At 37.2% G+C, this 17,223-nt stretch overlaps 1 protein-coding gene across 4 annotated transcripts in view; it reads left to right on the top strand.

Annotated features, from left to right (window-relative positions):
- The window catches only part of LOC136257407 (mitogen-activated protein kinase kinase kinase 15-like), a 39,939-nt gene extending 25,612 nt beyond the window's left edge, over window positions 1-14,327 (top strand). For all 4 annotated transcript variants that reach the window (XM_066050598.1, XM_066050597.1, XM_066050600.1 and 1 more), the window contains 9 exons: window positions 2,020-2,098; window positions 3,825-3,904; window positions 5,344-5,449; window positions 5,858-5,996; window positions 8,710-8,802; window positions 8,851-8,900; window positions 9,200-9,303; window positions 10,024-10,100; window positions 14,072-14,327. In XM_066050598.1, coding sequence (XP_065906670.1) covers window positions 2,020-2,098; window positions 3,825-3,904; window positions 5,344-5,449; window positions 5,858-5,996; window positions 8,710-8,802; window positions 8,851-8,900; window positions 9,200-9,303; window positions 10,024-10,100; window positions 14,072-14,135 — 792 coding nt within the window. In that variant the 3' untranslated portion in view covers window positions 14,136-14,327. The remainder of the gene's footprint in view (window positions 1-2,019; window positions 2,099-3,824; window positions 3,905-5,343; window positions 5,450-5,857; window positions 5,997-8,709; window positions 8,803-8,850; window positions 8,901-9,199; window positions 9,304-10,023; window positions 10,101-14,071) is intronic.
- The last annotated feature ends 2,896 nt before the right edge of the window (window positions 14,328-17,223 follow it).

Raw genomic sequence — 17,223 nt, 5'->3', positions numbered from 1 at the left:
TACCTTCTGATCAAGATTACACCCCATCCTTGTATTTAGTTAGTTTTGTAGTTCTTTTGGTCTGATTTCTGTTAATGTTTTTATTTACATGCTGACCTACATACCGACCCTATACTCTTGAGTCAAGTTGAAGTGGAAATCAATTTACAAAGTAGAGACAGACATTTCTAATTATAAAAAATGATCTCACTCTAAACTCATCATGTGGGTATTTAGCACTAAAACTTTTATCATAATAATTCCAGTGAATGCAATGTGTAGCTATGTTATTAATAAATGTCACAGTTGTTTGTGAACATTAAGTAAACATGTACTATTTAACCCTTAAACCCGCAGAGAACTTTTCAGAAGTGCATGTTTACACAATATGGGCATGTATGGCGACACTAGGTGGGGTAACATAATTCTTACGGCCTACAAATACACATAGATTAAAACTGTGTTTACTGGGCTACTTGGAGAAGGTTAAATGAACACTGTAACTACAGTGGCTTACTTGTTATGAAGCAGTGAACAAACAGCGACGAGTCACGTCTCCGTGTTTCTAAGTTCATGCCACATGTTCAATTTCGATTGTGGGTGTACTCACGTGAGTCATATATGGCCTGATACAAAATTTCATGACAAATTGAATGGAAGTTGTTGCAAGGCGATAGGATCAACTACCATCGAGTTATCAACCATTTTATAAAGGTATGTAAAGGGTTTGTGTGTTTCCTTACTGAAAAGTTATTTTCACGGCTAGTTTTGGCCTCACCATTTAGCGTTAGGGTAAAACCCTAGGTATCATTTTAATCCTTGCTACATCACAAGTAGAATGACGTAAATTGCATAGCCATAGGATAGATGCTTCAAAAGTAACAGCGCTTTGTGCAAAGCATGCGTATATGTGAAGTTTAAATCCAGTTTTCTGGATTATGCGGGTTTAAGGGTTAAGTAGACAGGTTAAGTGTGTGATACTTAGAAGCCTGTTTATATATTTTGCTAACTTTCAATCATAAAATTATTTACGTTTAACAGGATATAGATACATGCAACATGCACAGGTGATTACAACACTGAATGAATTTTATTTTAGTGGCTGTCATCATGTTAATGATAAAGTTTCCCTTCTATTCCCATCATGTTTGTGACTGTCTCAAACGAAACCTTATTGAAAACATCACATGTGTACACTTTTACCATGTAGCGGGTTTTTACCAAGAAGACTTTATTTTCATGAGCAGTAGTTTTCCACAGTAATTAAATTTGTGCTTATTTTATTTTACATGTTTTTGTGTCTTCCCACTCCATTAACTCTACATATAATTGTGCAAGAACAAACTACATATTCTTGAGAGGGTGCACGTTAAGTGCCCCACTACTGCAGTACGGTTGAGCCACTGTGCAGTACAGCCACAGCACATGCTCCCCACTTCTCTAATGCACATACACTCCTCACCATTAACAGGAACCCAGATGTCTTTATGGACATGGTAACCATGTACGTATGTATACAAGAGGTTAGCAATGTTCTTAAGATCCACAATATATTATAGACACAGTATAAACCCACTATATGGTATAGTACAAGTTGCCGTGGCTTAAGCAGCAAGCTTAACAATTCATCACTGGAACCTTCAGTCTCCAAATAACATGTAACAGTTAGGATAGTAAACACTGAATAGCAGGATGCTTTTGTACATGGTTTATGGCAAACCATTCCAACAAACATTTGAAAATATAAAAAACCACATACCATTAACACTGGACACTACTATGTAAGCACTGCCAATTGGCAAAGTAAGTTTAATGGACGTCTAAAACTACAGAATGTTTACCACTAAAAGGCCTGTGCTGTACAGTAGTAGTTTTCAGTCATGTAGAAGGCGAGTATTTCACAGACATTGCTACTGAGAATAAGTTAACACAGTTAAGATATATACTAAGTACACAACATTTCATTATAAACTAAAGGGTGTGTCATTTATGTTCACTTCTCATAACAATGTACCACATATGTCATTACTATTGATTCAGGACCACTTGACGACAGTCACAGAGGCAATGATCACATTTGTGAAGAAGGAGAACATACAAGAAATGGTGACGGATCTCAGTAAGTGTGACAGTAAGGCATCTGATAATCTTAAAACAGACATGCAAATTAATAACCCTTACAGTATCAAGTGTGAGATTCTAAGGAGTGTATACAGTAGGTTTCTTACCATAATTGAAATTTTAGTGAGAATGGTATGTCACAAGATTTAATATACCATTTTAGATTTCCTTACAAGATAAACAATGAAAATATTTTTTAAACCAGGCGCGTGGCCACAGCCGGCCAAAGGCTGGCTGTGGGCGCATGCCTGGTTTACTGAAGGGCGTCACTATTCAGTGGACTGGACTACTGGACTGGAACACTGGACTGGACTACTGGACTGACATATTTTTGGTTTTTGCACATTCTATGGTTGGATTTACGGAGTCTTGCTAGTAAAAACTCTTTGGGCACCTGCAGCCCACTTCTAAACGCTTCTAAACACTGAAGACAAACAGTGGAATATGCGAAAACTGTCTCTTAATAATTTCGCTACTGTTCATTATGCCACTATACAACACTTATTCCTTACCTGGTGTGTAGTAATGCTGCAGGCAGTGCAGGGAATTCCGGCAGTGAATGTGACAGCAATAGTTAACCAGCAATCAACTAGCCAGTAGACAATATCCTTCAAGATATATCCTTAGAGCAAGCTTGAGGAGCAAGCTTGAGGAGCAAGCTTGAGGAGCAAGCTTGAGGAGCAAGCTAGTCTCATTAGTCTTGCTCTCACTAGTCTCGCTGTTTCAGTGTAGGGGCTTATCAAATAAAGATTATAAGCGCCCATGCTGAAAAATCTCTAATTGGTAAGCCCCTGCACTGACTAGAGAGGTCTGGTCATGCTGGCGAGACTAGCTTGCTCCTCAAGGATATCTCGAAAGATTGTCTACTGGCTAGCTGATCGCTGGTTAACTATTGCTGTCATATTCAGTTCCCTGCACTGCCTGCAGCATTACTACACACCAGGTAAGGAATAAGTGTTGTATAGTGGCATAATGAACAGTAGCAAAATTATTAAGAGACAGTTTTCGCATATTCCACTGTTTGTCTTCAGTATTTAGAAGTGGGCTGCAGGTACCCAAAGGGTTCTTACTAGCAAGACTCAATAAAACCAACCTCAGAATGTGTAAAAACCAAAAATATGTCAGTCCAGCTCTGAGGTGGTTTCTTTTCGGTGGTCTGAAATACAGGTGTGGCGACTCTCCTCCGACTTCGTGAATTACCTTCCCTTTGGGTTTTACAGGAGTTTAACAACTGAAAAACAACTGTGCAGGCCTCGTAGACTACCAGGAATAGCCTATCCCTTCGAGTTGGAAAGGGGGCGTATTTCCTACGTACGTGAACGAAAATGAAGAGCAGCTTTGAGGCTTTGTCGAGAGAATTTGTGGAAAAAAAACGATAGTCAAACTATAAAACAGTTTAGAAGATACGTCTGTGTGTAATGTGTTGATAAACGTGGTTTGTTTAACAAGCTCTTCCTTAGCAGTGCATAGCAACGTAATTGAACGAATTACAAAAATTTCATGAATTACAAAATACGAGAATTAGCCTATAATATTATTGTGCTAGCTGCATGGTGCCTGGTTTTTAGAGGTAGCACAACATCAACTTGTTCGGTTTGCCTTGTTAGTGTTTTGGTGTAGGATTTCATACCAGTTCAGGATGAGTGAATTATTACAATAGCAGACATGTGTAGTAGTAGTAGTACCAAACTGTTTTCAGTTTATTATGATCATGTGATCCACAGACGATATTAATATGGCTTGTATGGAGGATAAGCAGTTGAGGAGAACCATTGAAGAGGCTCTGTTCATCTTTCCTGGTGTGGTGAGTTGTCTGTATGTGTGTTAGTTCTGGAAGATAGAACTTATTGAAGTCAGTATTAGCATGATGCTTATGCTTCCTGCAATAAGATCTGGTGCAGAAAAGGGTCAGGCTTGTGAGACTAAACAGCTCTAGAAGTCTTTGCACATCAAACTTACCGTACTGTAGACTGGTATATTTAAAAGTTGTTGAGAGTCGAACTACACTAAACACTGTTGATCTACTCTATACTGAACAACAAACATCTACTTCGTTGGGTATCTTTTACATACACTGATGCTTAGTACACTAACAGTGAGATCTCTTATGCTTGATTTTAATACATTATGACAGTTGTCAGCAGTACATATATATATATATATATATATATGGTCCATAAAAGATTGCACAAGTGTCCACATTCTCACAGTGATGTATGCAGTTACAATAGTGAACTAATTGTACTAGTTTTGTAAACCATAAAATGTTATGACCAGTCTCATTGTCATGTGAACTAGTTGTACATGTACCATCATTATACGACTACTTCACTTCCTGACATTATCCATGTACAACAATTATGTTATGTGAAATGTGTAATGTGAACATTTAGCAGCTCATGTGATGTCTGAGTATGAGACACTTTATTGTATTCACATCAAAGACTGGTTGAGTTTGGTCATGTATGACCATTACAAGACACACCAATGTTCGATAGATATATGTCTATAGTTAGTGACCTTATATCCTTTAATCAGTTGAAGGATTACATGCTTTTCAAAAGCACTGCAGCCACTGCATGTAGTTAAACAACACATGTGTATTTATACACCATATGTCTACAGTAGTTGTATTACAGTGTGTGTGACTGGCTGAGTAAAAACCCAACTTGATTGCAACACGACTCAAACTAAGATGATAGTGACACAGTCTGCCAGCTACACCATATTTTGTTATCCCATTCTTCCTCTGGCTACTGTTTGTATGAGTCTCCAACAACCTGCAGTGATCACTTGGCTTGATCGTTGACTGGTCTGGTGGGATGGTACTGGTATAAAACTGTTGGTGATCTAATGTCATTGCATTTTACACAGCTCCACACTTGTAGGTCTTGTGAGGCTGTATTTGACCTTCAACTCTCACTGTCTTCCCCATCCATATTTGTGCGTTATTAATTGCCCACCCACCACTTATATAAAAATGCTCGCCCACTGAAAGAACTATAGAAACTTTGCATGTACGTACTGAATGTTATATAGTATCTCTATACCATATGTGGAGTAATCTTGTGTGTATTGTATAAGCTAGTGGTGAGCTACAGCCACTCAAAACGTTCACATTGTGATTTCTACACAAATTACAAAATTGCAAAAGGTCGTGTTTTTACTCAGTTGGTCACATAATTTTGTTTCTTGTAATTATAATACGTATCATTCAATCTTGTAATTACTACACGTATTTAGGTGACAGAGGCACACAAGAGACATCAGACACCACCACACTGTATATTTGCTGTAGACAGGCTGGTCCATAGAGCAGTCAGTGAAGTCTTATCAATAGTATCACCAGGTAAGGAGGGGAACACTGATTATGGCCAACGTTGCATACATACATACATACGTAAGTACATACATACATACATACATACATACATACATACATACATACATACATACATACATACATACATACATACATACATACATACATACATACGTTACGTACCTACATACATACTGTAGCAATTATAAGGAAACAAATGAGGTTATCTTTTGTTAAATGTCTGTGTCTTATCACATTTTGTTACAAAAGCTTAGAGAAAACAGAAGTCTAAAGTAACACACTTAAGTAGTAGAGCATTATACTTTAAAACTCTAATAGAGCTCAATTCACAGCTAGCTCAGCATCATGCTGTACAAGCAACTGTACAAGGTTCAATATCACCTGTCGTTACTGCTGCTACGATTCTTGTTGCAGACACAGCCACTGATATCGGAGGTCAGTCGACCTTTACTGACTTGTCAGGATGGGATCTGGTTCAGGATGAACAAATAAATGATAAAGGTTATCATGAGTTAAAAAAACAGCTTAAATCAGCACATGATGAAACTTTAAGGTGCTCACCTTTCTCATGTGTGTCATCTTTGGTGGTTTTATCCTTAGATGAACCACAGAGTACTTAACCATGTTTGTCAAACAATGTTTCTAATCAAGTTTCTTTTATCACCCAACATGCAAACTCCTGGTTGAGTTGTCTGCTATTAGATGTTGCTCCTGCTCTAAGCATTACATGAGTGGTGTATGACAGAACCAGGGATGTGCCCAGGTTTAGAAGAGTGGTGGCTACAAGATATGGGGTCAAGTCCAGAAGACATAGTACAAAATGTGTGGGGCCTTAACGTGTATGAATATGAGGTAAATCTGTGATTGGTAGTGGTGGCTATTTTTGTTGAGTGGTGGCTGGTCCCGACCACTGTGGGCACATCCCTGCAGAACATATTACCATTAGTACATTCAGGAGCTTATAAGTGCCAAATTTGTGCTTTGCAGCAACTACAAGATCATGTTACATGTGTGTGTATGTGTGTGTGTATGTGTGTGTGTGTGTATGTGTGTGTGTGTGTATGTGTGTGTGTATGTGTGTGTGTATGTGTGTGTGGCTATTGTTACATTGTTGCTTTTTATGCGTAACTTTTACTGAAAGGCTTGCAGCGATGTTATCAGTGACAGCGTTACAATAACTTCATTGGCTTGGTGACGCAAATATTGAGTATGATATTCAACATACTTTTAGTGATTGTATAACTAGGGTACAGTTTAACAATTGATCTATGATTGTTGTGCACAGTGGTGGAAGAGCTTTTTTCATAGTAGCCATTGGAAAGTAATCACCTATTTCCCTAGAATGATACGTGCTTTAACAAGAGTAACATAGGTACAGGCTGTATATGTATACTTAAACATCTTTAAAGTCATGACAGCTTATACAACACAGAACTATACCATCATATGTACTTGTGTAGTCAGTTGTGGTGGTGGGTGGAGATATCATAAAATGTGTTGTGGCATCATGTGTAGTCAGTTGTGGTGGTGGGTGGAGATATCATAAAATGTGTTGTGGCATCATGTGTTGTCAGTTGTGGTGGTGGGTGGAGATATCATAAAATGTGTTGTGGCATCATGTGTTGTCAGTTGTGGTGGTGGGTGGAGATATCATAAAATGTGTTGTGGCATCATGTGTTGCTAGACAGTGAGACATGAGGAATATACAGTTATGTTGTGCAATTTCCTGCAAGGAGGGATGTCCATTCCATCTGTTACATGCTGTTGTGTGTTATCTGTTTGAACTTTTCAATCCCGTGCTTGCCAAGGAGAGTTATAGGAAACCACAAGTGCAGTCGAGTGTTTCTCGGAATGTGGAATCAGCATCTAATTGTTATGAAGTGTTTAAAAGTTTGCAGCATGACTTGCTTAGTTGGGTTGCTTTCCTGAATATTTTATAAAGAAGCACACAATTGCCAGAATGTCATCAAAGGAACTTCCATTAAAAATTTTAATTTATTTGTGGAGTAAGGGAAAATGAGGAATTTCACAAGCTAGCAGGCAGCATTACAATAAAGCAACATGTTGTATGACTTTGCTAGCTATAGGCCTGGCTTGCACATACTTACATACGTAGGTACTAGGTTTAATTTTAAAATATGTAAGATTCAATTGCTATAATATAAGTACATGATTTAAAGACATAAAATTCTTTGTCTAAGAATATAAGTTATGATGAACCCCTCGTTTGAGCATACATGATTGGCTAGCATGTTGTATTACATTAAATAACATGTCCTCTAGGTGGTTTGTTTTTTTTCTTAAGAGGTTTATGAGTAAGAAGGTATGTTGCCTGTATCAAGAGTTAATAATATAAAGTAACAAGCTAACTACTTTATGTTATGAACTCTTGCCTGTAAATAGGACTGGTTGGTGATGATGCAATTAATGTCTGTGCTTGTTCCTTTGGCAACATTTTATTTCTGTGCTTTGTGCGTAATTAAATCATGATAACACTAACCCATTTAATGCTTAATGGCCCATCATTATCATCCATTATGATGAGATTCACAGGATGTAGTACTATATGGTTTCCATGTGTACATAGCAACACATGAGTAGCTCAGTGTCTCTCCACTGAGATGTCTCATCCTGTTTTTATAAAAGATTAATTGCATAGGTTTCTTCTCTTTTCACAAGTTGTCTATGGTTTTAAATAAACTACAGTTGGCCATAGTTTCATACATGGCAAGGCATTGTCTTTACCACAGGTTGGTGAAATCACAATTTTATTGGTATACGTATCAGTCTTAAGCCAGTAGGACTTATTCTAATGTAATCTCATGATTTTAATGAGCTGAACCCTGAGAAAACAGCTATAAATATATTTCTCAAAAGAATTTACATTTCATATGATTAGTGATGACGGTAAAAGCGTACACATACATGTATGGTTTGATTCCAGTACAAGTTCTGAAAAAGTACAAATCAGATGGTACACTTGATGGCTTCCCCATAGGAGATGTATGGTAAACATTTTGATTGGTCATAAATATCGTGTTGGAGATTTGATTGAAAAGACTTTGAAATTTTTTAGTGGGTTAAGCAGTACTACAAATGAGCCAAATTTCAAGAACATGTGTAATTCCTTCCTTGAGTCATTAAATGTTCCATCCTTGTTGAAGTTGAGTTATTAAATGTTTTTGAAGGTTCAGCTCAACACATACATACAATAGTACTATGGTTATAAGGGTAGTTGTTACCAGAGATAAATTGTTGCACTTTAGTTTGATGACTGAACTACTGCAAGTGAGACAGGAGCTCAACGATCGCATGAGAAGTGATATTCATGAACAACGTATCAAATTGAAATCTATCAAGTTAGTAAATTACTTGTTCTAGCAGTGCTCTAACTTAACCTGTTTAAGGAACACGAAACCACCACCTGCCGTGAGGTTTAACCTAGAAGATGACGAAGGTTTGTGTAAGGGTGTTTCATAGAAGTATACAGGTGTATTATAGGAATAGTCAATTTCCCGTAGTTTGATTATGGAGTGGGCTAATAATTGGTGATATCAAGTTTGTACTGCTTAATTCCTCCTGCATAAGTCCATTAATATTTATAAGAAGGAAGGAAGAACATAATCAATCAAGTGTTCAAATCATTTTAATAATTACACATCTTTATTACTGTTTAACAGTTGACAGATGTAAAGCAATAGAAAATATATACATACAACTTAGCCAGTCTATTGTTGTTATTACAATATTCTTTAGCTCAAGATGATGATGAAGGTGGACATCTCCATAATGGTGTTGATGATGAATTGTTACAATGGTTGAGATTATGTGATGCAGCACAAGACAGTATCACTCACAAGGTAAAAGATATTGAAGGGTGGATACCATCAAAAGTTCTCTTAATGTAAAGTAGGTTCTAACTGTAGAGTAACTAACTATTGAGGGTCATCAGTGTGTCTCTGTGAGATTATATGTCGCAGTCGAGTCAAATTACAGAATGGATATACGCATAGTTGTACTATACACAGATGTGCCTAATATAGTATGGTCTTTCCCTGAAAATGTTATGTCTTCCAATAGAACATGTCTATTACATTATGTTGTATCTATTTTGAGCAACTAGACATGTAGAGTTTAAATGTGTACAACAATGAAGCTTTTTATTACTGTAACAGAGTACAAATAATCATATAAACACCTTGTAGTGATCGTAGTACTGTAGTTTAAAATTAATAAGTAATTCTTTTTATTGCAGCTCACATTTGTTCAACGGTGCAAGTATATATCTAAATATTAATGTGTTTTATCACACTATTAATTTCTTGCTTTTGAGAAAGCTACGTATAATCATCTATTGTGAAAATAAATTTTAGTGGCTGTGTACAGCTACAATTTATCTTCAGACAGTTTATATCGTAATATGTATACATGTAGCTGTACTAATGATTATAATCGTGGCCCTAAAGTATGTAAAAGTGAACTTGTATCAGTAATTTATTTGTTTCAGCATATGTGTGAATACATAGCTACTTATTATAAATGTACTTGCACACTATACTACGATGATCTTATTATTACAGCTAATCAGTGAGCAAGTGACATTGTCCGATCTACTGGAACACTTCACTAAAGATGACCTCAATGGACTGGGAATAAAGTATGTCTGCTAGCAGTAGTAACCAGGGTGTGTCTAATGGTCTGTGTGTTACCATGGTGATCATAGTAATGTAATTACCAGTTGAGTAATGAGCTGATAATTGTTCAGTAATGAATACCACTATTATCCTGGTGATGTGATGGTGTGGTTGTGTGTTACAGACTATTACCTCACTAGGTACCATATTAGTTATCAGACTAATAATAAAGTCATTGATACAATAGAAATTATCATCTTGTGTTGATTTACAAGCACAATGCTATGTGGCAATATTTTCCATAAGCAATGTTGGTTCCTACAGAATAAGTTGATGCAGCTATTTTATAAACCAGAGTTTTACTTCATATTGAATGAGCCACACTGGTACATGCATGGCTCTAAGCACTGACATATTCTTCTAGATGATTAGTCTACTATTTAACAAATGACATGTGTTTATTGCTTACTGAGGAGGGCCAATTCATTCATGTGAGCCATAAAGTTTGTACGCAGAACTCAGAAAAGGTTGGAAGTGTGCATGTGAGCCCAATGGTTTTGTACTGAAAAGTGTACTGGGCCTCCTTGGGTGCTGAAATACCTCCCGATTGATGAAATATGACAAGTATATGGCATTGACACAATAAGCCCCACTGAATAGATTAGTTTTTTAAACTTGGGCTATGTATAAATCATGCGAGATCCACCGATACAGTAAATGTCTTTGTTGATGAGCTAGAAGGATAGAGAGAGGAGTCCCACTCTAGAAAACAGTATGAATAAACACACAAGAAGTCATCCTATCCAGCATACTTCACTAATATGCTAGTGGTGTGCGCCCTAGTCAGGGATCACATGAGACTAAGATGAAGAAAGCCTCCAGGCGAATGATAGCATCAACTGGCCACCAAGAAGGTTAAAAATGGCTACCATTCAATGTTGCTGGCCCCCTTCATGCTATACCCACCTTACAATCTCAAAAATGTGATTAACACGAAAAAAATATTACGCTTCCAACCTCATCTGCCCAGAACTTATTATTGCTAAAAGTACATCCCAATAGAAAACTCTCCTTACACTAAATCTAGTAGCGTACGTAATACACCCCATTCAGTCCCAATGGTTTGATTTCAATATGCATTAGAGATTCACAATCCATTTGAGTCTTAATAAGAGTTCATTATACGAAATAGAGATCAAACATCCACCAGGGAAGAGAACACAGCCAAATCATTTTAAATGTCCCTCGGGAGCTTTACAATCTATAACACTGATTTCAGTAGACAGTGATTTTAGTAAAGTTCTGCGTTTACGTGAAATCTTTTTGATAGCATTTACTTCATGTCATCCCTCCCCTAAGTGCTTGAGAGCTCTGGTCCTTTTTGTGTGGGCATTTTATATAGTTAAGCAGGCAAGCGTTAATCAAACACCCACGTTATTTTGATGTAAACTGATTTCTGGTATGTGTCATGCTGAAGTAGTAAATAATAAAATATCCTGTGTTGATAATGCCTCATTACTAGGAACCACTCAACTACAAGTATTAGTATAATATTAAGTGTTGGTTAGCATGTAGTATGATGTAAACTCGTATTATATTATTATCAGTGACATTGTTTGATATCACTGCTAAGTGCTGACATATACATAATTCTGCTATAAATGTACCTTTGTGTGGGCGCATTGCTTTGTGTTGTTGTGTCGTTAAAAAAAACCTTCCAAGATTAATAATAATGATGTACGATACATATCGATATATCAGAATACTCGGGCTGTATCATGATACTGATATTATGCTTGCGTATCAATATTTTGATTGTGCAATCACATAAATGTGTGAATATCTGGTTTTGTGCAGTTTAACAGTGTACAGTAGCTTAGTTGTTTACCAGTTTTCTAGACTATTGATGGCCAAATTCTTAGGACCACTGGCCGAATTGCCGAATCACGTCATGCTAACGATCCAGTACACAGAACTACTTAGTAACCATATATCTAAATACTATAAACTAAGGAGGTCGGCTGTGTTGTTTTTGTTTGCATAACAGTAACCGCAACGAAGTTGTCAAACAACTAAGTCAAAGCTTCAGTAATCTGAGTAAAAACCATAATCCCTGACTTTTAAGCTTGTTATATAACAGTACAGTGGAGTAATAGCTGTTTTAAAAATTATTGGCCACCCACGCATTTAATTATAAAGGTTTTTAAATCCCAGTGCGTGGGAGTGTCAAAGTGCCGCGCTGGGTTACAACTACCTTACAGCTAGACTGGGTGGCTCCGCTACTGTACGATATATTAGTTATCACCTGGCGATAACTAACTTATCACCCTGTTGTGGAGCCACTCAGTCTTGTTTGTGACATCATAATAACCGCGAATGGTATTGGAACAAAGAGCCAAATAAGGAAATATTGATACAAAACACACCAGTACAGCATTTAAACCTGCTAAATCTTACAAGAAAACTGTTAATCCTTTATACAGTAACACTACAAGTTACCAATACGATAGTTTAACAAATGTCAAGAACAGTTTGTGCCGATTTTCGCTCTAACAATCAGTCCCAACGGTCAGTATGGTGAAGAATTAACTTCTTTCGATAACTTCTAGCTTCATCGTTCTATCTCGTAGCTACTTGTTGGTCTTTTTTCCTCTTTTCACACCATGCGACACCACCATAGCTACCAACTTCTGATGAAGGAGAATCATACCTGGAACTGCAGCTTCGTAACACCGCCCTTCGCTACAGTTTGTTGGCAGTATGCAGGGTCTCCCTTGTAGCTACACTTTGGACACTTTTAGAACAAGTTGATGTTGTGCTACTTCTAAAAACCAGGCGCCGTGCAGCTAGCTAACTCATCTGGAATAACTATAGACAGTATATACTACTATGAATTAACCAACTATGTATTACAACTTTACAATAGGGTAGTTTGGGTTGTGCAATAATATAATTAGCTATTTCTCGTATTTCGTAATTCATGAAATATTCATAATTCGTTCAATTACGTTGCTATGCACTGCTAAGGAAGCGTTTGTTAAATAAACCGCTTTTACCAACATATTACGCACAAAACTATCTTCTAAACTGTTTTATAGTGTGACTAACGTGTTTTTTCCCACAAATTCTCTCGACAAAGCCTCAAAGCTGCTCTTCATTTTCGTTCGCGTAAGTAAGGGATACGCCCCCTTTCAACTCGAAGCGATAGGCTATTCCTGGTAGTGTACGAGGCCTGCACCGTTGTTTTTCAGTTGCTAAATGCCTGAAAACCTCAAGGGGAAGGTAGTCTGAGGAAAGTCACCACACCCGTATTTCAGTCCGCCGAAAAGAAACCACCTCAGAGCAAAGTTCACCTGTGCAGAAGTTTAATACAGACTTCATTTCACTTTTACTTCTTACACAAAAGCTGCTTTTACCGTTATTAAACGATTTTGCTCACGTGGGTGCGTACGGACAAACATAGGTAGATAGGTACATAGGTAGATAGGTAGATAGATAGGTACACACACACACTTTTACGAAAACAATTTCAGTAAACCAGGCGCACGCCCACAGCCGGCCTTCGGCCGGCTGTGGGCGTGCGCCTGGTTTAAAAATGTATCAATATTGTATCATATCGGTGACTATACAGCTGTTAGATACAGAAACCTCTTTCAGATGCATCACACGTCACAAATTAATAAATATAGTTTTTAGAATATTTACAGAGCTTGCAGTTAGATAGCTTAGTCCCTCTAATTTTAGTTGCTTGATTGATACAATGCTTTACAGCAGTGTGTGTGTGTGTGTGCATGCGTGTGTGTGCATGCGTGTGTGTGTGTGTGTGTGTGCGTGTGTGTGTGTGTGTGTGTGTGTGTGCATGTGTGTGCGTGCGTGCGTGCGTGTGTGTGTGTGTGTGAAATAGTGGATTTTGTTATGTTGACTTGTTTGCCAAGTTTGTAATTGGACAACACTGGTATGTAATGGACACTTGGTATCGTTTCTTTCTCAACAGGTTTGGTCCAAGGAGTAGGATCTGGTCAGCCATTACTAAACACAGGGAATCTACTACTAAATAATTATCCATACAATGATGTATATAGAGGAAGCAATCTTTATATTGTTTATGCTTTTTGTATGATAGCCCAAAGCAACACTTGTAGTTTTTGTACTTGTTATGAGTTGTTGTATATTTTTGCTGCGAGTTCGTTATACAATAGTCGACATGAATACTTTCTTATCATTCTATTAGAACAATACCTGTTATGTAACACTACTAAACTTTGAATAAACTGTAGCTGCTATTATTAAGCAGTTAGTCCTGATTTAAACTCTTTGAACTCAACATCAAAGAGATTAAGCATGTTTGACATAAATAATGAGTTGGTTACAGATATAAAGTAGTTTCCCCTGCAGCACAAGTTGTTTTGCTGTAGATCTTCAGTGCTGGTCACTGTATAAAGCAAGAATGCAACACTGTTAAAATAGGGAGTATCCCAGACACTTTTAGGGGTATTCTAACTGCTGTTAATTAATAGATATGGTTGAAGTAAACATCACCTTCATTTTTTCTATTTGTACTCGGTGTTTACCAACAATCAAGCATATATCAGCAGTCAAACCCTATCAATAACTTTCTGACATTTTGCTCACCACACTGTTATTCTAATAGAAGTTACCAAAATGTACTTATCAAATTTTCAATAGAAGCATCCGATTGTGGGTTCCAATATACAAAGGTGTTCACAAATACCCTGAGTGTTATAGTACTCCCTTAGGGCTGTGTAGATACCAGGGGTGTTTATGAACACCTTTGCATTGGGGGTACTGTAACACCTTGTTTTTGTAGTGAACAAGTATCAGCTGGTCGGGCAGCATGAAGGGGTAAATGAGCAATAGCACTATATGTATAAATTATATACCTGTATGATGGGGAGGTTTACTTGGTCAAGATGATGAACAGTACTATATAGTTCTGAAGGGTTTTGTTGTTAGTGACTACTTTCTACAGTTTGGCAGGTAAGGTGCAATGTGACATTCATCACATCATCATTGTTTTGTATAGTGTATGATCAAGAGCTACCATTGTGAATAGGTTCTTTTGCACTTGGCCGTACCAAACCTGAGAGTCTAGATATACCACTGAGTATCCATACGAATGCTGTATTAGAGTTACTATGTATAGGATAATTGTGTGGTTGTTCTATTAGAACTTCTGACTGCTTTATTAGTCTAAGAGCATGTTGCTCTCTTTTAAATGAAATTGTATAATATTATTTTAAACTGCTCCATTATATTATACAACAATATACAATAGCATGGCATGGAAGAATGGTCTAAATTTCATCTCTATAACTTCCCTTGTCATTGCAAAGGCACTGGAACAGCCACATTTCCATAAAAGCTGTGGAAATGTGCAGGAATAATTATGGTGATTTCAGTACCTTTCCAATGACAAAGAGAACTGCCATATGTTTGGTTGTATGTGCCAGTCGCATACTGTAGCTATGTGACTGAATTTGCAAAAAAATACCATTTATGTGACAAAAAACATTACGTCACAAACAGCTAGGCTATGAATTACCCTATTGATTTCCACTGTTATCTTACTGCCACTTTGCTTGGTCTACTTTCTTTGGCTATGTCTCTGGAGCTTTGTAAATCCATGGTAGACAGTCTGAAACCCTGAGCTATGGACTATCTTGGACATGCGCAGCATCAATGATTATGCTGGATCACTTTTGGGCATAAATGCTCTCAGTGGATAGACAGCCTCCTTTGGGCCTGGCAACTTCACTGGTCCCTTCCCTCCATTTAATTTCTTGCTCCTAAGCTACCCAGTACTCACCAATCTCCTACCCATATTTAACTACCATCAATGATTGTACTAAGTCTAATTTTCAGCTGGTATTATTGTACTCAATAAATGTCTGTAAATAGTTCCATTTGTAGTGAAAATTTAGTGGCTACAACTCTAGCCATTGACAAGCTATGTTCAATTAGTCTTGAATTATATATCTGTGTATTGTAGAATGTGTGATGAAAAGTACCTTTCACAAATTGGATCACACATACCATAAAACAGCACATGGGAGTACTATAGTAGTAGGCCTGAGTCAAATATGCTCAAATTTTTGTCTTAAATGCTTTCAGGAATTTCCCAAAATTTTCATCTATTGTGCTCTTCAGTGTTCCCATTATGCTAGCAACACTTTTTGGGAACATTTTGATCAGTGAATGTTCTTCACTACAAAAGTGAATGTTCTATTAGAGAATATTGATCTATAAAGCTGGATTTTTGAGTGCTCTATTGCAGTTAGCACTGACTGCTCTATTAGGGAGTATCAATCTCTCATATAGTTTGAATTATATGCTATAGCATTATGCTAGCTAGTATAGCCATTTATTATGCTGGCATATTTGATGCAGGCCTAAATAGCTAGTAGGATGATCAATTGACCGAACCTTTGGTTGGCCCAATGCTGGAAGTGTTGATAGTTCTATTACTAGCAATGTTTGTTGTATAAGAATTAATTGTATGCTCTATTGGAGTTAAATTGACTTCTAAGAAATACTGTACTACACCCCTGGTTGAGATTATATTTTATTATGAAACAGTGTTTCCATGTACATCATCATGATCACCAGACACAAAAGTATTCAGATAAGAGAATAGGGAAGAGTTTCCAAATGATTCAATTGGCTTTGTAACTAATTTACTGTATCATTATTCTAAAGTTTCAGCAGGAATCTAACACAGTAAGTTTGGCAGCACCAAAGTGAGTTAGCAACAGCAGCACAACAATTAATAGTATTGCATTCATGATCACCTGTCAGAGAAGGATTCGCAGATGAGCTTCTTTTAAATTGAGATACTCTAATAGAGTGCAGTCACCTATGTACTCTAATGGAGTTATGATTATTATGTGAAAAGGGAGATCAGAAGGAGCTTTATATTGTTGGAATGATGTAGACTATTCAATTTGAATCTCAGGGTTTTCACTGAGGAAACTTGAGGGACTAGACATGATGGCATTACATGGGTGATGCAAAACTGAGTGTAATTATACTGTTCAGCTGCTATATAGTCTGTAGCTTTTACTCATGCATACATGGAGAGATTTCCTGTATACATATTATACACTTGGGTGTACAAGACACATCCTT

Source organism: Dysidea avara, chromosome 6 (genome assembly GCF_963678975.1).
Source record: "Dysidea avara chromosome 6, odDysAvar1.4, whole genome shotgun sequence".
Classification (NCBI taxonomy): Eukaryota; Metazoa; Porifera; class Demospongiae; order Dictyoceratida; family Dysideidae; genus Dysidea; species Dysidea avara.
This window is presented reverse-complemented; position numbering and strand designations above follow the sequence as displayed.